This window comes from Meles meles, chromosome 6 (genome assembly GCF_922984935.1).
Source record: "Meles meles chromosome 6, mMelMel3.1 paternal haplotype, whole genome shotgun sequence".
NCBI classification, from domain to species: Eukaryota; Metazoa; Chordata; class Mammalia; order Carnivora; family Mustelidae; genus Meles; species Meles meles.
The window spans coordinates 67,984,812-68,008,640 of NC_060071.1; the positions used below are offsets into that span (position 1 = coordinate 67,984,812).

General features: G+C 35.2%; 1 protein-coding gene across 1 annotated transcript; it reads left to right on the forward strand.

Moving 5' to 3' along the window:
* Nucleotides 1–3,784: 3,784 nt before the first annotated feature.
* On the forward strand, nt 3,785–23,651 carry TERB2 (telomere repeat binding bouquet formation protein 2). Its single transcript, XM_046007001.1, has 7 exons — nt 3,785–3,851; nt 3,966–4,047; nt 5,004–5,143; nt 6,970–7,031; nt 10,150–10,235; nt 17,399–17,487; nt 23,509–23,651. The coding sequence occupies exons 1-7, from the start codon at nt 3,788–3,790 to the stop codon at nt 23,649–23,651; spliced, it is 666 nt and encodes a 221-aa protein (XP_045862957.1). The 5' UTR covers nt 3,785–3,787.
* Nucleotides 23,652–23,829: the final 178 nt, after the last annotated feature.

A 23,829-nucleotide genomic window follows, 5' to 3' on the forward strand; every position in this document is an offset into this window, starting at 1 on the left:
TCACCAGAGGAACCAGGACAGACCACAGGTGTATACATATTTTCCACTATCTGTAGGTATCTACCTTAATATTTTCTCTAACATACTATCTTAACTCTCCAGCATTTGTCTTATCATAGATAACACAAATTTATTTTCACACAGTTTTCCCCAATAATTGGTTATTCTATACAGAATAATTTGAGCAATCCTTCTATATAGAACTCAGATTACAATTAAAGGCAGGAATCCTTCTAATGAGTATGAATCCTTCTAATGAGTATGTATCATAAAACACAAATATGAGACTTTCCTGCTAGACTCTGAATGGTATTCACTAAGAATTATTATTAGAGCTATCTTATATATGGTTTTATCCTAGGAGATGAGTCTGCTGGTAACAAAAAAGTAGAAGGTAAAGTCACTGTGTTAGGATTCAGAGAAGAGAACCTTAAAAGGAGAAAGACTGCACTTTTCTGTGACTAAATTGACCTTTAGAATAGCAGTGGCAATATCATTGCACAGTTGTATAACATAGTTGAGATATAGGAGAAAAAAAAAGAAATACTGGATTACTAAGTACTTCCTAGGAAAGAGATGCTCTGGACAAATTTATTTTTCAGATGAGTAAAAGTGATTTATTCAAGGCCAGAGATATGCTTAACTACTTTACATAAAATCCTCAAAAGTTTACCTAATTGATTATTTTTAAGAATTAAATTGTAAAATATACATAAGAGAGTATTTATATATATAGATGTTATGTGTGTTTGAGTGTATATATATATGCAATTTAGAGAATGATACAAAAAACAAATACTCATTAATTGACCATCTAGCTTTGCATACAGAATAGTATCAAAACCTTTTAAGGCCCCCAGTGTCCCTCTATAGGCCCTGAAGTAATCATTATTCTATATTTTGTACCTGTTTTTTTCCTTTCTGAAAATAATTCATAGGTATATTTTTCCAACAACCATATTGATTTGTTTTTTCATATATATGTATCCTTAAAAATAGTTTCATTATGCCTGGTTTTTTTTTTTAATTAAAAAAAAAATTATCTACGTAATCTCTACACCCACCATGGGCTCAAACTCACCACCCTGAGTTCGAGTCACATACTCTTCCAACTGATCCAGCCAGGAACCCCCCTTATGTCTGTTGTTTTAAGTTTAAATTAATGGAATCATGTTCTATGTCTTCCTTAGCTTTTTTGAAATTCAAAATTATGTTGTATTTCATTCTGTGAAACTACAACAGTTTAAATATCCAAACTACTGTTGATAAATAAGTAGTTGTTTCTAGTTTTGTTTTTGGTTGTTGCTGTTGCTTTAGCAACAATTTTGCCGTAAACATTATTGTACAAGATGTACTGGTAAAGGAGAGCAAGAGTTTCTCTAGGTATATATCTAATAAATGCTGGCGGGTAGGGTATGCACATTTTTAAGTAAGTCATGCTAAATTGTTGGTCAAAGTGACTATGCCAATTTACATTCCTAAAGTTCCCATTAATCTATGTTTTTAGCAATTCAATTATTGCCAGTTAAGTGGGTACATGATGGTATCTCATAGTTTTAGTTTGCATTTCCCTAATTACCCCTATGGCTGAGCATCTTTTTAAAGTTTATTGGCCATTTAAATTTCTTCTTCTATGAAATGTCCATTCAGGTGTTTGCCCATATTATCTATTGTGTTGTCTGTCTCTTACTGAATCATAGGGTTACTTATGTGTTCTAGATACCAATCTTTTGTTGGTTATTCATAGTGCAAATACTTTCTACTGGTTAATACTTGTGTCTGTTAAAATGTTATTCTCTACCCAGAGGCCTGAGAGGTATTCTCCCCTGTTTTATTCCTGTGTTTTAAAGTTTTGCCTTTCATATTTAAGGGCTTAATAGTTCAGTCAAGTAGAAAGTATACATTAGCATGCGCCTAACAACATAATTTCAATACATATAAAGCAAAAATTAACAAGAAATCAATTTATCCACAAAGGAGATTTTAATATGCTTCTTTCAGTAACTGATAGTAAAACCTGACAATATGATTAACAAACTTGACCATATAAACATGGAGAATCCTGCATCCAACACTCAGAATATCCAACAGCTGCAGAATATTCTTTTTTTTTTTTTTAAGATTTATTTATTTGACAGATAGAGACTACAAGTAGGCAGAGAGGCAGGCAGAGAGAGAGGGGAGGAAGCAGGCTCCCAGCTAAGCAGAGAGCCCGATGCGGGGCTCAATCCCAGGACCCTGGGATCATGACCTGAGCTGAAGGCAGAGGCTTTAACCCGCTGAGCCACCCAGGCGCCCCGCTGCAGAATATTCTTTGCAAACACACAGAGAACACTAACCATATACTTCAATCATAAGGGAAATTTCAACACATTTTAAAAGATTATAACCCTACAGGCCATATTCTTCGACCTTACTGCATTTAAAACAAATCATTAATAACAAGTTAACTACATAATCTCATGTTTGGAAATTTTTTTAAAAAGATTTTATTTATTTATTTGACAGAGATCACAAGTAGGCAGAGAGAGAGGAAGGTAAGCAGGCTCCCTGCTGAGCAGAGAGCCCCATGTGGGGCTGGATCCCAAGACTCTGGGATCATGACCTGAGCAGAAGGCAGAGGCTTTAACCCCTTGAGCCACCCAGGTGCCCCTGGAAAATTTTAAGCAAACACAATTTTAAGAAAATTTATAGCCTTATATGCACATATTAGAAAACAGAATGAAAATCACTCATCTCTTTCAAGAAATTAGTAGAACAGCAATTTAAAACCAAGGAACTTACAAGAATAAAAATTAATGATATAGAAAATAAATTAGAGTATCAACAAAGCCAGAAATTTATTCTTTTAAAAGACTGATAAAACTGACAAACCTGTGGTGAGACCAAGAAATAAAATGGCACAAATAACCAATAACAGAAATGAAAAAGGAACCATTGTTACAGAGACTGCAGACATTTAAAAAGATAATAAAATGGGGCGCCTGGGTGGCTCAGTGGGTTAAGCCGCTGCCTTCGGCTCAGGTCATGATCTCGGGGTCCTGGGATTGAGTCTGCATCAGGCTCTCTGCTCAGCAGGGAGCCTGCTTCCCTCTCTCTCTCTCTCTGCCTGCCTCTCTATCTACTTGTGATCTCTCTCTGTCAAATAAATAAAATCTTAAAAAAAAAAGATAATAAAATGTTTTATCACCTTTATATCAATATTTTTGAAATTTTAGATTAAATGGACCCAACACCAGAAAAATATAGATTATCAAAACTCATGTAGGGGGGTAGGTGGTGGAAACGAAAAGCAAAGCATAATTTTGAAAAAACAAACAAACAAACAAATTTCAATGCTGGTGAAATTTGTATTAAAGAATTATTTTTAAGTGTGATAATGGTATTGTGGTTTTGTCTTTCTAAAAGTTGTCATCTTTTAGAGATTCTAATTGAAACATTTATAAATGATAAAATGAGTTTGGCTTCAAAATAATACCTGATGCTCCAGAACCTGTGGCTATGCCTCTAACAATAGCACAATAACTTTAACACTGAAGGTTTAACACTCACAAGCATGACTGACCCTTCTCCGCCACCTCCGGGGAAATGCTGAGCCGCTTCTTCACAATCCCACCGGTCAGTCGGTCCCTCGCCGGTAGTGACCAGACCCCTCTTCCTTTAGCGTTGGGCTTTTCCCGCCCATTACTCTGAGAACCAATCATCGAGCTTCGCTTCGCACCTCAGACCAATTAGCGATCCCCATTAGGCCCCCCTCCCCCACACCCCCGGGTGCGAGCTGATCGCCATGTTTCAAGGACAGCGGGGTTGGTTCTGTGGCAGCGTCGGCCGAGAACTGAGGCAGTTCTGGGGTAGGCATCTGGGTGGAAGTTGCGGGTGAGCTGGTGGGCAGAGCATCTCTGTTCTCTATGGGACTTTTGTCCCAGGGTACTTGATAGACTCCCCTTGTGCTCTTGCCTCCACAGTGGCCGAAGGGGGCTCCATCAGTGACCCAAGGGACGCCGACTTCTTGTTCAGCTGTGATGCCTCCCACCCAGACACGCTGAGGTACCTGAAGGCCACCTGGCCGTGCCTCTCAGGTCCTGATGATCCAGGAGCTGAAGATGGAAGTCGCGGTCACAAAGAAATATTGATGAGGGGCGCCTGGGTGGCTCAGTGGGTTAAAGCCTCTGCCTTCGACTCAGGTCATGATCTCAGGGCCCTGGGATCGAGCCCCACATCAGGCTCTCTGCTCCGCGGGGAGCCTGCTTCCTCCTCTCTCTCTGCCTGCCTCTCTGCCTAGTTGTGATTTCTCTCTGTCAAATAATAAAATATTAAAAAAAAAAAAAGAAATATTGGTGATAGGAATAGACTGGAAAGGAGCAAGTTTTCAGCCCTAGATGGGAAGGGGGGAGGGACATAAACAACCTTTCTCTTCTCCTTTCTGCCACAATGACGTGGCCTCCTACCTGGTCCTTGAGCCTTCCCGAGTTCCAGTCTTGTGTTTCTGGCTGTCTCTCCCACAGCTCTACGTGGTGCTTTGAAGGCCATCACGTTCAATATGTTTCAACCAAATCTCCTGGTTGCCCCTTCACACCCGCACCAGGTCCTGTGTTCTCAAACTTAAAACGCTAGTAGTTTCTTGAGAATAATCACCCCACCCCCATTAATCAGTCGGTGGCCAAACATCAGGGTACATGCATGATGTACCCATGTAAATGTTCTTGCTCACTGCTACTATCTTCCTACACACGGTCATTACCTCTTGCTGGACTATCACACTAGCTTTCAGAAAGGTTACCCTGCCTCCAATCTGCCCACCTGCAATCCCCCTTAATATTATCATTATAAAGCAGAGATCTAATCACCACCCTGGCTACCCTTTTCCCCATTCCCTTATTCCCCACTGTCCTGATTGCCTATAGATAATTATCCCCACTTCCACTCAGTTATTCTTTCTTTTGAAAGGTTGAATACATTCTTGTTTCTTTTATAACCTAAAATATTTCATTTCTTTCCCCTAGGATATATCAGAGCCTTGATTACATAGAAGATAATGCTACAGTTTTTCACGCCTACTATCTCTCTGCAGTAGCTAATGCTGAAATGAAAAACTCGGTGGCTTTAGGTCATTTCATTCTTCCTCCTGAGTGCTTGCAAGAAGGTTAGCAAAAATCATTTATCCAATCTCTATTAGCCAAATCCACCTCGGTCTCCCATCTTGGTTGATCTTCGTTCTCAATAAGAGATTTTTGCATTTTGCATCATTTAATATAAGTGGAAAATCATAGATTCGGGATCAGATTGCCTTGGGTGCATATTCTATCTTTGTTTATTGCTCATTCACACATTCACTAAACTCCTGTGTGTCAGGTTTCAACCCAGGTGCTGGGGATTCAGTAGTGAATAAGACAAAAAGCAGATCTTGCCCTCCCAGTGCTCCTTGGCGAGGATTCAATATTCACTAGTTTTGAGAATTTTAAAAAGTTGTTTTGAGGATAAAATGAGATAATATATTAAGTAGTCTGACATGTGAACATTTAATACATATTTGCTAGTTTTCAATCTCTTCATTATTATAATGAAATTTTAAGATTCATTTTAATAATGAACCCATATATTTGTATTGTGCCTGGGTGGCTCAGTTGGTTAAGCATTTGACTCTTGATTTCAGCTCAAGTCATGATCTCAGGGTTGTGAGTTCAAGCCCTGCATTAGGGGCTCCACACTCAGTGCAGAGTCTGTTTAAGACCCTCTCTCTCCCCCTCTGTTCCTCCCTCACCTCACAACATATGCATGCTCTCTCTTTCTCTCTAAAATAAATAAATAAACCTTAAAAAAATAAAATTAATAAATAAAATTTTAAAAGATCTGTTTTAAATGAAAACATGCTCTTTTTAAGAATAAAAAGTATACATTATTATCCACCTAGACCAGTAGAGTCTAGTAGAAGTGTGAGATGCAAATATGAACCACATACTAATTTTAAATTTTCTAGTATAAATAAGAAATCTGTGGATAAAAATAGGTGAAATTAATGTTTTAAAGATTTGTTTGTTTTTAGAGAGAGAGTGAGCCCAGGGGAGGGGAGGGGCAAAGGGAGAAGGAAACAATCTTAAGTAGACTCCCCACTTGATTTCATGACCCTGAGATCGTGATCTGACTAAGCCGAAATCAAGAGTTGAACACTTAACCAACTGAGCCACCCAGGTACCCCTAGGTAAAATTAATTTAAAAAATATAGTTTATTTAACCTAATATATCTAAAATGTCATTTCAGTATATAACCAACATAAAAATTATTGAGATATTTACATTCTTTTTTTTGATGCTAAATCTTTGAAATCTAGTGTTTATTTTACACTCATAGCACATCTCACTTTGGACTAGCCACATTTCAATATGGTGCTCATATATACCTAGTCCAGTGGTTACTGGACATAGGTCTAAAGGAGTGTTACCTTTTTGTCCTCAAGTGGGCTACTGTGGAAGCTTTTGAGATTATTAAGGATGATGACATATTCCTTTGATATGCTGAGCATTCTTAGAATTCCTATACTACTATGCCCACTAGACATGTTTCTCTTCCACTCTTCTTTTACCAAATTACTGAATTCTTGAGGACCTCTACTCTACAAATTTAGGAATTTTATGCCTTTTATTTTGACTGGTTGGCCTATTTTATTTTGATGGTTGGCCTAAAGACACAGATATCTAATGAAGGCATAAATTCCAGCAGAAAAAAAATTTACAATAGTTATTTTCATAATGCTTTGGAATCATCCAGGGAGGTTGTCAGAAATGCAAATTCCTGAGCTCCTCCTCAGTCTTCTGATTCAATAAGAATCTGCGTTTTAAACAAGTATCTTAGGTGAGTTTGATGCAAGTGGGATAATGCTGGCCTAGAAATTTCAGACTTCAGGTAAACTTCAGAAAATTCTACAAAATTACTTTAAAAAAACAGTATTGGATTTGTTTTTCTTACCACAGAAATAAGAAGAAAACTTGGTAGTTTTATTTGGGAACAAGACCAACATATTCAGAGAGAGAAGGTAAGAGTAAATTAAAGTATTTTGTTAGAATCTCCAGTTTCAAAAATTTTTAGAAAGCAGTGTAATCTGAAAAATGCTTATTTGTGACATGTTAACACCAGTGATCCCAGTTATGGAATTTAAAGGGCATGCTTTTATTGAACATTATGTACTCTGACATTGTTTTCACACTAGTATATTGACAAATTTGAGATTTTTTGTATGAATAAAATTATTCCTGTAAATAACTTGAAAATTTGCTTCTATCATTAATTAGGGGAATAATAGGTTCACAGTATTTACCAGTTTTTTACTGCCAGCATAGATTCTGATTTACTAATTCCTGTGTTGTGTCATTATTAAATGTTTTGAATAATACCCCTCATAAATGTGTACAATACTGAAAATTGACTGTTTTATAGCTTCTGCTGTTCTGCCTCAAATTTGTCAATGCTTTTGACTTACTTCAAAATCTTTATGCAGTAGCCAAATTTGAGATAATTTGAGCATCAAAAAGAATTACAGTAATGAATAATGCATTAAATTTAAAAGAATCCATGAATCAATAGTGATACTCCAAAAGCAGAAAGAAAGAAAGAAAAAAAAAAGAACAGCAGAAAGGAAGGAAAAGAGATGAGAAGAAGAAGAAAGAAAGGAGGGCAAGAAGGAGGGTTGGAAGGAAGGAAAGGAAAGTGGAGTAAGGGAAATTTTCCTTATAAAATAGCAACTAAATAGAAAACCCCATTTACCACCCCCAATAAAATAATTGATTTAGGCAGAGTCATTATTGGGTGTTAAAACCATGTTCTCAAATTATCACCCCACAGGTTGCTTAGTAGTTACAAAGGTAAGCTATGTACCTTCGCAGTAGGGAGATCTGGCAGACACCGTCTTAGCCAACTGGTCAAATTTAGCATCACCAAAATTAGAATAACCTCTCATTACGTTCAGCTGGATGTGATATAGTAGAAAGCATACAGTGTTATCTATATAGTGTCCTTGTTCAAAATGTTTAACCTAATTAACACTCAGACAGTTCCAGGATGTGAGACGTATCACATTAGACTCTTTAAAACAATATCAAAAAACAAAAAAAGCAGGAATACTGTTCTAGATTAAGAGACATAACAACCAAATATGATATATTAAACCTTGATAGGATTCTGGATATTTTTTAAATAGTAAAAAAGACATGTTGAGAACAATTGGGAAAATTTAAATATGGATTATTAGGTGAGATTGAATTAATGTTAATTTTCTTAATTGTGATGGTAGTATTATAAAGATAAAAGAATGCTTTTTAAAGAAAATGCAAGCTAAAGACTAAGGAGTAAAATGTCATAATATCTGCAAATCTTTTCAAATGGTCCAGCAAAAAATAAAAAAATGAGAGAAGGCATGCAGAGTGATAAAAATGTTGATACGTTAAGAATCAGGTGAAAGCTATATAGTATTTACTGTATTATTCTCTAACATTTCATAGTTTGAAAATTTTCAGAATAAATACTTAGGAAGAAAATCTTCTATGTCTGAAGCCAAGCAATTAACTTATACATTTTGTGTTTCTTTCATTAGTTAGTTCTTTTTTTTCCAAGTTTTCATCATCTGAAAATCATAGTTGTTTTAGTATTTTTGGCTGTGTTGTACTAAGGACCATAATATCTAACCCTTGGCTTGTGATAGTGTTTTCAGGAATGTGAGTGGTGACTGAATGGTTGTTATTTAACAATAATTATTGAGTATGCAGATCTTTAGAGCTAAAAAGCTCCTTAAAGCCCATTAATTAATCACTCAGTTCTGAAAATGAGAGAACCAAGGTAAAGAGAAAGTAAAAGCCTATTTTAGTTCACATACTAGATAATAGCAAAATGGAATCAAATTTTCTTAGCTCCAACCCAATCCATTATTTTTTCTATGAAAAAAGTTGGTAGAGTAAGCCTGATGACTCACAGACCTGTACTCCTGGGGCAAATATTACAATATATGTTAATAAAAAAAAAAGACAGGAAAAAAATTAGTAGAACATGCCTGTAGTGATGACTGACTCTAGAAATTATATGATTTTATGATAAATGATTTTGTTAGTTCTTTGAAAGTAATGATTGATATTAGTCAATTATAATAATGTAACCATAGAATATATAAGTAGAAAGGACTTCATTGAATGGCAACAACAAGGGTAAATCTGGTAAGTAATTTGAAGAACATTATTATTGTTTGGAGTGGATTTGTGATCTAAACAGAGAAATTTCCTAATGGCATATTAAGTAATTATATTATGTGACAGGTACCAGTACCTGAGTTACTTTCACATAATCTTTTGGAAAAGCTTTATACACATTTTACTCTTTCTTAACTCAGTAACCTAAGACTCCATTTTAATTTTGTGGTTTTTTTTTTTAATTTAAATTTTTTTTAATTTTTAATTTTTAAAAAATTTTAAATTTTATTTAAATTTTAAATTTTTAAAAATTTTATGTACTTATTTGAGAGAGACAGGAAGAGCAGAGAGAGAGAGCAGAGAGGAAGAGGGAGAGGGAGAGGGAAAAGCAGACTCAATACAAAGCAGAGTCTGACATGGGGCTCCATCCCAAGACCCTGAGATCATGACCTGGGCCGAAGGCAGACACTTAACAACTGAGCCATCCAGGTGCCCTCCATTTTAATTTTGGAGGGGAAATATGATTTGTTCAGCTTACTTCATACTTTGGATTTGTAAGTCAAGGGAGTCTGGAATTTTCAAGTCAAGGATTTTAAGACAGTTTAAATTAATAAACATTTTTTTTGTTTCCTTATCTTTTAAAAATAAAAAGTAATATGGCCACATTAGGGAAAAGGTCAAAACTTGAAAAGAGAATAAAATCAGCAAAAGTTCTATGATCTAATACAACCAGACCTGATATTTTAAAAACACACAGTCTTCATAACACAGCCCTAAAAACAGATAGTATAGTTGTATGTGCGTGCGAAGTTTTGTAAGTTTTTGCCAACGAACTAGTCTGAATGTGCCTAAGTGTATAAATATTTTTATGACTCTTGATATATATTGTCAATTTACTTTTTTGCTTTTTTAAAAACCATTTGATTGGATCATTGGTGCGCTCATTTTTAAAAATGTGATTTCTTTTGCTATCCACAGCATGATGAAATAATACCAAATGAAATAAAAGCCCTTAGGGAAAGCAGTGAACTAGCAAGAGATCAGGAAAAAGAATTATCCAAAAGGTATTGAATTCATACATTTCTTTGATATTCAATTCAATGTAGGGATCTTCGAACACTAACTGTGTTTATCTCATTTAATTTTCACAGTCTTCTTACACAATTGATATTATCATTATCACCACTGCCATTTTATAGCCCAAAGATGTCTAGGATTAGACAGATTAATTTGCTGAAAGTCATACAAACTTATATTATTAAGTGGGGAGAAGTTGGATTTGAACTGGATCAGTGTAATTCCAGAGCCAACCACTATGATGTACTATCCTTGCAAAAGGAAAAATAAGAATTTATGTATATTGTATTACTGTTACATTATTTATTAAATAAAGAGATATATAAAATATGAGCATTAATTTTATTAGGATTGGAAGTTCTGAGTGATTTTTCCCTTTTCCTTTCTAAATTGTTTGTAATGTGGTTACTTTGGTTTAAGAAATCAATTTTAAAAAGACAGACAATCATGGATTTACCATTATGTTGGAGCCAATCTCTGAGAGGCCCCCTTTTTTCAGCCTTATTTATTATCCAGTCCTAATTCCATATTTTCTGGTTCCATGGTTTTCAAACACTGATAGAGATTACTGGCTATTCAAAGGTCTGGCATTTAGCTGCATAAATAAAAATGATCAAATAGTAGTGTCTCTTTTCAATTTAAAAATTAAAGGGTTGGCTCAGACCTTTGGAGAACAGTCTCCTCTGAGCCCACCAGTGTTAAATAAACCTCCAGTCATCCAAGAAAAAAAAATAATGGGTTTACATTATATAGTGTCTTCAATTTTAAGTTTTTCTTCTTTTTTACTTACATCTCTTGTATCTACTATTTGGTTGTTATAATTTGAAGTTAGTTGTTATCTAATTTACACAAAGTTGTGTATTTAATTAAGTTTAGTAAAGTATTGTTTCATGGTCCTGTGACTTCTAGATATTCTACCACTTAAGTTAGAGAATCCATATTTTAAGTCTTGGGATCTCTATGTATAGCACTCCTTTCAACTTACTCCTTTGAACATAGCAAAAAAAAAAAAACTATGCTTATTTTGAGATAAGAAACTGGTAAAGAGAGGAAGGAAAATAAGAATGGAAGAGGTAAGACCGTGAAGATATTCTTAATAGAGATATTCTTAATAGAAGAATATCTTAATGAAGATATCCTTAATAGAGGAAAGAATAATAATCCTAAGTGACCTTGTAAGAAAAGGCTGGGAAATAGAAAATAAAAAGTATCTCTCAGTGATTCACTTGACTAGGAAAGATATCAGATACATAAGTTCTTTAGGAAATAGTTGCCCTGCAAAACACAGATGCCATCAAGGAAAAGATTGGTAAGTGTGACTATCAAAAATATTTTAAACTTGTACATGGCAATAAAAACACCATAAACTAAGTCAAAAGAAAAATATGTACGTGGAAAAACACCTACCAAAAACTAGTTTAGGATACAAAGGGGACTTACTAATTTGGGGGAAGTATGTCCAATCCAATAACAATAATAGAAAAAGGACATGAATAGATACCTTAGTAGGTGTCTAACCTAGAGCTTTTACTTTATAGAACCACTAGAGGGTGCAGTGTGAACATAGATAAAATATATTTTGCCCTTACTCAGGAAACATTTGTTTTGTCGACATACTACTAATGGTATTGAACAGTAGGTAATGAACCAGTTATTAAACACTTGCTAAATGTACGACACTTGTGAGCTTATCAGTTCATTTGATTCTCATAACTTTGTAAGAGATAAATGCTATCAGTCCCATTTCACAATTGAGGAAACAGGTTCAGAGTGCTAATGTCACCCAACATACTTACATAGTGAAGCTGAATTTGAAGCTAAGTCTAGCTGATCTAGAATCCAAACTCTTTTAAAGATTTTATTTTATTTTATTTTTTATTTATGACAGAGAGAGATCACAAGTAGGCAGAGAGGCAGGCAGAGAGAGTGAGAGGGAAGCAGGCTCCCCGCCGAGCAGAGAGCCCGATGCGGGACTCGATCCCAGGACCTGAGATCATGACCTGAGCCGAAGGCAGCGGCTTAAACCACTGAGCCACCCAGGCACCCCCTAGAATCCAAACTCTTAATTACAGTGCTTTTCCTGCTTTCCAATATGTTCCCCAAATCTTCTGAAAATTGCATGAATTTAATTATTCTGTTATAAACATAATGCATCTAATTTTTCAAAATAGAAAAAAAGCAATTTTAAATTATAAGTAACTCCACCACTTAGAGATAACCACTATCAACATTAGTACATTTCTTACTAGTTTTATACAAATACATCTTGTTTAAATGTGCATTTTTCTTTGATTACTAATGGCTTTGATACTTTTTGAATTTATTAGCATTTTGTATTTCTTTTCTGTGGTTTTTATCCTTTCTTCCCTTTTTATTGGGGGTCTTATTGTCTTATCAACTTGTCTGGTATCTTTATATAATAGCTATATTATCCTTTTGCCAATTTGTCACATTATGTCCTCAGTTTGTTTTCTGGCTTATACTGTTTAAAGACATATTTTAAATTTCTGCATCATTAAATTGATTACTTTTCCTTTATAATTTCTTCTATTGCTTTTCTTTTCAGAAAAGTTCTTTCCCATTCAGAGATCAAATCAGTTTTAAATTTTGGAGATACCTATTTTGGTGTATGGTAATAGGTGAAGATCTAAATTGATTTTGTTTTGCAAATAAGAAATTTCCACTGGTTTTTTGAATAATAAATCTATTTCCAACTGATATGTAATTTCTCTTTGTCATTTTTATATATATATGGAGATCTATTTTTAGACTATTTGTTTTATTCCATTAATCTGTGGATCTATTTCTGTATCAATACAATATTCATTTTAAATAATATAACTTCATTTATGTGTTTTAATACCTGATAAGGCAAGTCTCAAACTCATTACTCTCCTTTTATTTTTTTTTTAAGATTTTTATTTATTTATTTGACAGACAGAAATCACAAGTACACAGGGAGGCAGGCAGAGAGAGAGAAGGAAGCAGGCTCCCTGCTGAGCAGAGAGCCCAATGCGGGGCTTGATCCCAGGACCCTGAGATGCTCCATCCCAGGACCCTGAGATTGTGACCTGAGCCGAAGGCAGAGGCTAACCCACTGAGCCACCCAGGCGCCCCCATTACTCTCCTTTTAAAAATCTTTTCTTTAGTTCTTCATGCCTACATATTATTTTTCATTTTCAAATTTTAATTACTCAAAATCCAACACATACAAAAGGGGGTATTATGAAAATACTGGTTCCTAGCGAGCCAGTTTCCCTCTCAGAAACAACCAATATTATAATTTCTTATATGTGCATATACTAGCAAATTCATGTAAGTATTTTCATTTCTCTTTTTTCTTACAAATGGTGACAGACTATAAGCCCTGTTCAGTCCTTTGCCTTTTTTCACTCATTAATTTACCTTGGAGACACTCCATATTATTACATAAAGAGCTTTTTCATTTTTGTACTGTATAGTGTTCCACTATGTGGATTTATCATAATTTACTTAACTAGTGGCTTATTTTTTAAAAAATTTATTTATTTATTTGACAGAGATCACAAATAGGCAGAGAGGCAGGCAGAGGGTTGTGGGGAAGGAAGCAGGCTCCCTGCTGAGCAGAGAGCCCGATGCAGGACTCTATCTCAGGACCCTGAGATCATGACCTGAACAAAGGCAGAGGCTTACCCCACTGAGCCGCCCAGGTGACCAGGCGCCCCTCTAGTTGTTTATTTTAATGGACTTTTAGGTAATTTCTAGTTTGCTCTTTAAAACAATGCTTCAGTGACTGATTATGTAATGTAATTTTTCAGGTGTGTGAGTGTCTGTAGGGTAATTCTTAGGAGGTCAAAGGCATGTAAATTTGTATCCTTGATAAATCTTACCAAATTGCCTTCCATACAGGTTAAATCAATTTATGCTCCTACTGGTTGTGTATAAAAGTGCCTTTTCCAGCTGGGGGAACAAAACATCCAGGTTTGCTTAGAACTGTCCTGATTTTAACAGTGAAAAGTCCCATATCCTGAGAAATCCCTTAATCTAGGGTAAACTTGGGATGGTTACTCTTCTTATTTCATGATACCTTCCCCAACACAGAGTACTATCATATATTTTGGTCTTTGTTAATCTAATAGGTATAAAATGGTATCTTAGTCTCGTTTTGTTTGAATTGTTATTATTATGAACGAGGTTGCGTGTCTTCAGGTGTTTGAGAACCGCTATACGTTTCTGTGAACTGTTTGTTCATATCCTTTGCACATTTTTCTATTGATCGAGTTTGCTTTTATTTTTTTATAAGAACACTTTACATTTTAGGAGAATTGCTTCATTGTGAAATAAGTTAGAATTAATCCTTAGCCTATTGTCTTTTGACTTTAAAAAATGCTGGGTTTGGGGCACCCGGTGGCTCAGTAGGTTAAGCTTCTGCCTTCGGCTCAGGTCATGATCTCAAGGTCCTGGGATCAAGCCCCGCATCGGACTCTCTGCTTTGCGGGGAGCCGGCTTTCCCTTCTTTCCCTCTGTCTTCTTTCTCTCCCCTGCCCCTCTGCCTACTTGTTATCTCTCTGTCAAATAGATAAATAATCTTTAAAAAAATGCTGGGTTTGTCATGCAAATATATTTTCCTATATACATTAATCCTTTTAACTTTTTTTTAATGGCTTTTAGGTTTTGTGTTGTACTTAGGGAAGTCTTCCTCTTACGATTATTATTATTTTTTTTTGCTTTGGTTTCTTCTTAATTATTTATTTTTCAATTTAAATTTGTAACACATTTGGGATATATCTTTGTGTAATAAGTGAGGTGGGATTCCACTTTTTTTTTCTTTCCTCCAGATAGCTAACTGTTGATTAAATATTTTATCTTCCCCTCCCCTAACCTGCCTTAAAATGCCACCTTTATCATAGGGTTAGATCCCTATAAGTATTTGGGTCTATTTCTGCATTTTATATTTTTATATTCCCTTCATTTGTCATACAAATGGCTCTGTTTTAGTTCCTTATTTAATATTTAGTGCTTGTCTTCCTCTTTATTCTTTTTCAAATCTTAGTTATTCTTCTTGCTGGTTTGTTTTTCTCTCTGAATTTTAGAGCCACTTTGTTCATATATTTTTAAAAAGTTACTGTTGTTACTTCTAGTAACATTACAAAAAATATATAGATTAACTTAGGGAGACTATCTCTGATACTGAATCTTATCTGAGAAAATGGTATTTTTTCCTCACTTTTTCAAATTTTCTTTTGTGCCCCTTGAGGAACATTTTCATATTTTCCTCATTAAATTTTATATGTCTTTTAAGATTATTGCTAGTTTTTTTCCCATTCTATTATAAATTTGGTCTGCCTCTTATTAGATATTCTAACATGTTGTTCAGGTAAATTTTAGAATTATTAACCTCTAAAATCCCTATTGAGAATTATGTCAAATTTTTTTAAAAAGATTTTATTTATTTATTTGACAGAAAGAAATCACAGCTAGGCAGAGAGGCAGGCAGAAAGAGGGGAGAAAGCAGGCTCCCTGCTGAGCAGAGAGCCTGATGCAGGGCTCCATCCCAGAACTCCAGGATCATGACCTGAGCCGAAGGCAGAGGCTTTAGCTTTAACCCACTGTGCCACCCAGGCACCCCGAGAATTATGTTAAATATTAAGAAGAACTGATAACTTTATAATATTCTATATTCCTCCGCAGGAGAATGTTTTTTGTTTTTCTTTACTTTCCTTTTCTTTATTTCAGTAAAGTTTCCCATTTTTCTGCATATAGAATGACAAATATCTTGTTATGGTTATTTCTAGATTTTTATGAATTTTGTTGCTGTTGTGGATTGGATCATTTTTTCCATTTAATTTTTATTAGTTATTGCTATTATATAGGAAAGTTATTGATTTGGGTTTTTGTCTTATAACTACCCACTTGGAATCTTTAAGATTCTAGAAATATTTCAGTGATTCTCTTGGCTTTTCAGGGTGTACAATCATTTCATTTGTTAATATGAAAGATTGCTTCTTCCTTTTTACTAGATATCTTTTCCATTTCCTTCTCTACCCTCCCCCATCTCATTGCTTAGCCAGAAATTTTAAAGCCATACTAAATAACAATAATGGCTATCCTTTTAATGTCCCTGACTCTTCTGGGAAGATTATTTTGCTTTATTTGAAGGATCTTATCCTAACTGAGCTGTCATTTCTTTTGTAAGCCTTCGGTTAAGCATCTGCCTTTGGCTCAGGTCATGATCCCAAGTCCTGGGATCAAGTCCCACATCAGCCTCCCGGCTCATTGGGAATTCTGCTTCTCGCTCTGCCCCTCCCTCATGCTCTCTCTCTCACTCTCTCTCTCACCTGCTCTCAAATAAAACCTTTAAAAAAAAAAGAGTTCAGATGAAATCTAATTTTTAAACAAATTGAAAATAAAGCTTTACTTTCACTAAGTATAATTTTAGATTTTTAAAGGAAAATAATAAATTAAGGATGACCCCAACTTCATTATTGAGGTTTTTATTTTCATATAATTGTATTACCTATTGGTTATATGTAGTCTAAATACAGTAAACATTATTACTTGGCACAGTTAGAAAACAGAATATTTTAGTTGAAAACTACTTAGCTCTTCAAAGTGAGAATATAATTATACTACACAACCACACTCAGAATACTTTAACTTTTTTTCTTTTTAACTCAGAAGTCACTTCAGAATCTTAGTGTACCTCATGATTTCCCCAAATTTCATTTTTTATTTAAAACATTGAAGTACTAGTTAATAGAGTTCCAATTCTTTAAACACCGAATAACAAAAAATGCTATGATTATTTCAAATAGACCCCACTATACTTTCTTTGGCATGTTTAAGATTTTATATGTATATACATATATATATATATAATCTAATTATAAAGTATTATTGAATTATTTTGCTTTTAAGAATACTGAAAAAAAAGACTTATATCTCTATATACACAAAAAATAATGTTTTGTGAAGTGGCCAAGAAAGATGAAAATATCTATATGGGAATTGTATTACTTAGAAGCACAAAAGAAGTCCGCACTTAACATTTTCACCCAATGAGATTGAAGTCTGCTCAAAAACAAATAGATTACTGTATATATATTGCCTGGAATAATTTTTCAGGGAAAAACAAATATAAATAAGACTTTCTGTATGTTTGATTTTATAGCACAGAAAAACATTTTATAAGGACTCCAGTTACAGAAAAGCAGATGTACTTCCCTCTTCAGAATTATCCTGTGAACAACATGGTAACAGGTAATCTAAAATAAAATAAAATTTATGAGACTGACGCGCTACCTACTGCGCTGAGGCACCTTAAAATAAAATAAAATTTAGAGAAAAACCCAAGTAGGGAAGAAACAAAAGACTATTTTGTATAATAAAGCATTAAATACCCAATGTACAACAATGCATTAAATAAATCTCCAGAACTGACCCAGAGATAGGTCCCATGTTTTCTGTTAAAACATTTGTCTGTTGGTAGCAGGAATACGCATCCTTGTGTACACAAGACAGTCCCAGTTTATGTCTGTTGTCCTGGGATCAGTTTTTTCCTCTCGGGTGTCCCAGTTTGGAAGATAAATTATATGGACAACTCTAATCATAGTTTCCTCTGAGAATCTGATGAAACATAGACCCCCTTCCCTAGCATACACACACACAAACATAACACACCAACTTTACATAAAATTTAAAGAGGTTCACAGGTGTCCATGGACTCCATATTTGGGTTTTCTAGTACCTGACATATAGAAAGACAGCTTACTAAGGCTGACATGAGAGGGTGGAACCATGGGAACCAGATGACACTGGCCATTGGGATTTGGACAGCAGTGAGTGAGATCGGTATTTATATACTTTGATCTGGGTAGTATTCAGTAGGGTCACGGATTGTTTTTAAAAATATTGTGTTTCAAACACAGCAACTTAGAAGTATAGGTTTTTGAAATTTCATTTTTAAAAATCATTTGTGTATTTATCACATTCTCTTTATCAGTGTTAAAACTAACTCTTGCAACTAGTCCACAAATTCTTACGTCTTCTCTCATAGTACTATTCCTTCTAACATTTGGTTGAGCCATTTGTTTCATTACTTTTTTTCTTCTGTTCATAGCCTTTAGAAAAGCACTTTATTTTTTTTTTTAAAGATTTAATTTATTTATTTGACAGAGAGAGAGATCACAAGTAGGCAGGCAGAGAGAGCGAGCCTAATGTGGGGCTCAATCCTAGGATCCTGAGAGGCTTAACCCACTGAGCCACCTAGGCACCCTAGAAAAGCACTTTATTTTTTATTTTTTTAAAAGATTTTATTTATTTATTTGACAGACAGAGATCACAAGTAGGCAGAGAGGCAGGCAGAGAGAGAGGAGGAAGCGGGCTCCCTGCCAAGCAGAGCCCGATGTGGGGCTCGATCCCAGCACCCTGGGATCATGACCTGAGCCAAAGGCAGAGGCTTTAACCCACTGAGCCACCCAGGTGCCCTAGAAAAGCACTTTAAAAAGAACTTTTAATGTGTCTTCTGAGGCTCTGTCTGTTACCTAGCTTTGACAGCAGAGAAGTCAGTTCTGGGGTTCTTAGGAGCAATTGTGGCCTGCAAAGGACAATGAACTAAGTAGAAATACTCAAGTTCTAATATCGGGAGCAATGATTGCTACCCTAATTTATCTTTAGGCCTAAACATTCAGATAAAATGTAGGTATCCCTTAAACCACGTTGTGGCCTATTACTGGTATTGATTTTGTTTCAGGCAACTTTATCACCAGATTCTAAATGTCTCATGTTCATTTGGATTTACCAAGTGTTTGATAACATATTTTAAAAATCAATAATAAGTGTTAAAATCAGCCGTATAATAAAGACAAATCCTTAGATTTGGACATGTAACAATACTGTTCTGTTTCACTGCTGACTATTCAAAAGACATGAAAGTGTTGTATTAAAAACAAACTAAAAAAGAACTATAAAAATAATCAGTCAGACTTTTAAAAGTAAAATTTCAAGCTGTGATAATCTTTTGTTAATTTTATTGATAGAGCCAAAGTAAAATTTTCTGATCTTTTTATTTTCTTTATTTTTTTCTTATGTTTTTATATTAAGATTTTATTTTTTTAAGTTTATCTATTTATTTTAAGTAACTTCCACACCCAACACTGGGCTCCTGCTCATGACCTTGAGATCAAGAGGCATGGCTCTTCTGACTGAGCCAACCTGGTGCCCCTACATTAAAGTTTTTAAAAAATTTAAATTGTACTTTCTTGAAAGAAAGTTTCAAGCTTTAGAGATGATTCTTTGGCTTTTGTTTTCATGTGAAATGACAACTACTTCCTTTTTTTTTTTAATCATGCCCATCTGCTTTATAGGAAGGAATAACTAACTTTTTGTTGGAATATAGTGAGTGACAGTTCTAATTTAGACAGTGGTAGCAACTTTTGTGACTGTAACTTGACTGTATCTTCCTTAAAAAGGATTGGGTTCAATTCAATGAATGTTAAGTCTCTTAAAATAGAACTAATTAGATTTTAGGTTGTAGTTGGAACTATACCCTAGAGCCGGTCCCAAGTTGTGACAACTGAAAATACCTTCAGATAGTGCCAAATGTCCCATAAATGTCCCATAAAATATCAAGGGATTTTTTTTTATCTGTTTTTGTTTTTGCTTTTGACTGGAATTAAATTATTTTAGTCTGATATCATTACTTATCACCCATGATAAGAAATTCTGATTGACAGCTATATGTGTGACTAATTTTAAAAATTAATAACTGTAAATATCTTGCAGGCAAAAAATTTCAAACCAAAAAGTTCTGATAATTAAAAATTTGGGAACCTATTACAGATACTGTATTAGTTACCTATCACTGTATAACATATTGTTCTAAAAGTTAGCAGCTTAAAACAATGAACATTTATTACTTGATAGTTTCTGAGGGCCAGGAATCCAAGAGCATCTTTTTTTTTTTTTTTTTTTTTTAAAGAGAACTCCTTTTTTTTTTTTTTTTTTTTTTTTTTTTAGATTTTTATTTATTTATTTGACAGATAGAGATCACAAGTAGGGAGAGAGGCAGGCAGAGAGAGAGAGAGAGAGAGAGGAGGAAGCAGGCTCCCCGCCAAGCAGAGAGCCCGATGCGGGACTCGATCCCAGGACCCTGAGATCATGACCTGAGCTGAAGGCAGTAGCTTAAACCACTGAGCCACCCAGGCGCCCCTCCAAGAGCATCTTAATTAGATACTCTGTCTCAAAATCTCTCATAAGGTTGCAGTCAAGTTGTCAGCTAGGCTGAAGTTACAAGTGGGACTGGAAAATCCATTTTAAAGTTCACTCATGTGGTTATTGGCAAGCTTTGGGTCCTTGCTGATTTTTGGCCAAAGGCCAAACTCCTCACCAAGTGGGCCTCTCCATAAGGCTGTTCACAACATGGCAGGTCACTTCCTCAGAGTAAGAAATACAAGAAGGAAAAAGAGCATACCTAAGATAGAAGCCACTGTCTCTTTTTATATCCTACTCTTAGAAGTGGCATACAATCACTTCTGCCATGTGCTGTTGGTCATACAGACCAACCTAAGTACAGATTCTCCTTCTAGAGACTACACAAATTTGTGAATACCAAGAGATAGGAGTCATTTAGGGTCATCTGGGAGGCTGACTACCATAGACATGTATGGAATCCTCCACCAAGAATACTTTTCTTAGGAACTTTCTTTTCTTCCCCTCTATTCATCTGATACACAGAAATAGTCATTTCCTAAAACATGAGCTTGCTCCTCACCCCCAGCAGTTGCCTTGGGAATGAATACCTGATTTGAGTTGGGCCAGTCATAGCTTTCTCTAGATTTTTATACATAGAATGCAGCCAGTCAAATCATTCTCATTCAGGTGAACATAGCTCTTTAGATCTAAAACTTGGAAGTCGTGTGGGTCCATGTTTCCTACCATGTAAAAAAAGCCAACTTGCCTCAAGAGAGAGGAACTGAAATTAACATGTAGAGAAAAATTGGATACCAGTGAGAGACAGCCATGAGCTCTGGTTACTTCTGAGGCTCCACAATATGTCTGCCTTCCTCACAGTTTGGTTGACACAGCAATCTTTCTATTAAGCTAGTTTAGTTTGAGTGTCAGTCAACTTCAGCCTGAAGTCCTAACTACTTCAAAACTGCTAAAATAATGCAAAATGCATTCTGATGCAAAAATGTCCTATCCTTCTTATAGGAATATTTTTATTAATATAAAAATTATTTTAAAAATTCCTATCCTCACACATACCTTTAGAAAATTCACACAGTGGGCGCCTGGGTGGCTCAGTGGGTTAAGCCGCTGCCTTCAGCTCAGGTCATGATCTCAGGGTCCTGGGATCAAGTCCCACATCGGGCTCTCTGCTCAGCGGCGAGCCTGCTTCCCTCTCTCTCTCTCTGCCTGCCTCTCTGTCTACTTGTGATCTCTCTCTCTGTCAAGTAAATAAATAAAATCTTTAAAAAAAAAAAAAAGAAAAAAGAAAATTCACACAGTGAAATTAACTAAATGTTAATATTTTCCTGTACTAGTTTATTTTACACAGAAACCTAGTCATTAGGCAAAGATCATGAACCATATGGGGTATAGAAATAGGGCTCAAGAGATTTTCTAAATCTAAATTTTCTACTTTTCTAAAGTAAATTATTATGATTAAAATATCTTTAAAGACACTAATCAGTTTTATATTAGTGAATTCATAGTTAATTTATTAACTGTCAATTTATTATATATTATTAAAAGCAATCAAACTATATGCACGTGTACCGCATGTTAGTGGTGGTTTTCTAAAATCAATCATCTTTGAGCTCTACCAGAATTTTTCTCACACGGTATTGACTTTTAAATTAGGTTTCAGTTTTAATATTAATTATAAATATATTACTCATAAAAATAATCACTCAGATAAGCAGTTGCTGTGAAGATAATATTGCTTCAAGTCATTGAGTCTTTTTTTTTGAAGTGAGTAAAAGTTCATTAAGTGAGGGCGAGAACAGAAAGAAAGGGAAAAAAAGCCCTTTAGAGTGAGAGGGGTCCCAGATGGGTTGCCCTAAAGTCATTGAGCCCTTAAGCTCTTAAGCTGTCTACATTCTGTGATGGGTTCTTTAATACTCTTATCAATTTCAGATTACTGTTATCAAAATTAATCACACTCATAACCTTTGTTGACTAAGCAGTAATACTGATTATTCTTAATCTATTATTTTTAAAAGATTTTATTTATTTATCTGAAAGAGAGCATTGGGGGAGGGGTTAGGGCCAGGGGGAGAGAGAGAAGCAGACCCCCCACACACCTTAGAGAGCAGGGAGCCCAATTCGGGATTCAAGCCCAGAACCCTGGGATCATGACCTGAGCTGAAAGCAACTTAACCAACTTAGCCACCCAGGCCCCCCTTTCCTTAATTTCTTATTATAGAATACTAACCCTGTGTTAGCAGTGCAGGAAAGTGTGCCTTGCTCTACTAGTGAAGATGAACTGTTTGTGTTGTTAATAGCTATTGGATAGATAGTTCTAAGTTATTATACTCTAAGCCAGACACTTTCCAGTTATTTTGGTCTAGGTACTTTATGTTTTATCCTCAACCTGGACATTACACTCTCAGTAGTCAAAGTAGATAATCAAATATTTGTGTTTTAAAAAGAGGTAGAAGGGGCTTCTGGGTTGTTCAGTTGATTAATTCAATTTTAGCTCAGGTCATGATCTCAGGTCCTGGGATCCAGCCCTAAGTCAGGCTCTGTGCTCAGCATGGAGTCGGCTGGAGACCATCTCCCTCTCCCTCTGCTCCTCCCCTGCTCACACATACTCTCTAAATAAATAAATAAAATCTTTAAAAATAAATAAATAGGGTGCCTGGGTGGCTCAGTTGGTTGAGCGACTGCCTTCGGCTCAGGTCTTGATCCTAGAGTCCCAAGATAGAGTCCTGCGTCAGGGTCCCTGCTTAGCAAGGAGCCTGCTTCTCCCTCCGACCCACCCCCTTCTTGTGCTCTCTCTTACTCTCTTTCTCTCTGCCTGAAATAAATAAATAAAATCTTTTAAAAAGATAAAAGAAAATAAGAGGTAGATGGCTGCAGGGAGTGGGGAGTTGGGAAGGAGGTGTTCCCTGGTAATTATTAAGTTTCACAGAGAATCTTCTCACTGGCATTATTTCTTCTTTTCACTTTTTTCTAAAAACTTTCTTTAGAAATCTGAACTCTAATAAATCAAAGATACTTCAAAACAACATGATAGCATGACAGGATTTCAAATATATGTATTTTTTTATTTTTTAGGTTATATATCAATTGATGCCATGAAGAAATTCCTTGGGGAGCTACATGACTTTATTCCTGGAAGCTCAGGATATTTGGCATACCATGTTCAAAATGAAATTAACATGTCTGCTATAAAAAACAAATTGAAGAGAAAATGTTAAATTAAATTTTCTTTATATCTAGGCATTTATTTTTTCTGAAATTTTACCAAAGATGTGCATTAATTTTACATTCTCCCCTTTGGGAGAGGGGAATGGGGAAATGGGGGAGAATTCTGTTTCTTTCTCAAAATGTGTCTTCCAGAATTTCAGAGTCATTCTGGCTCCATGATTTGACATT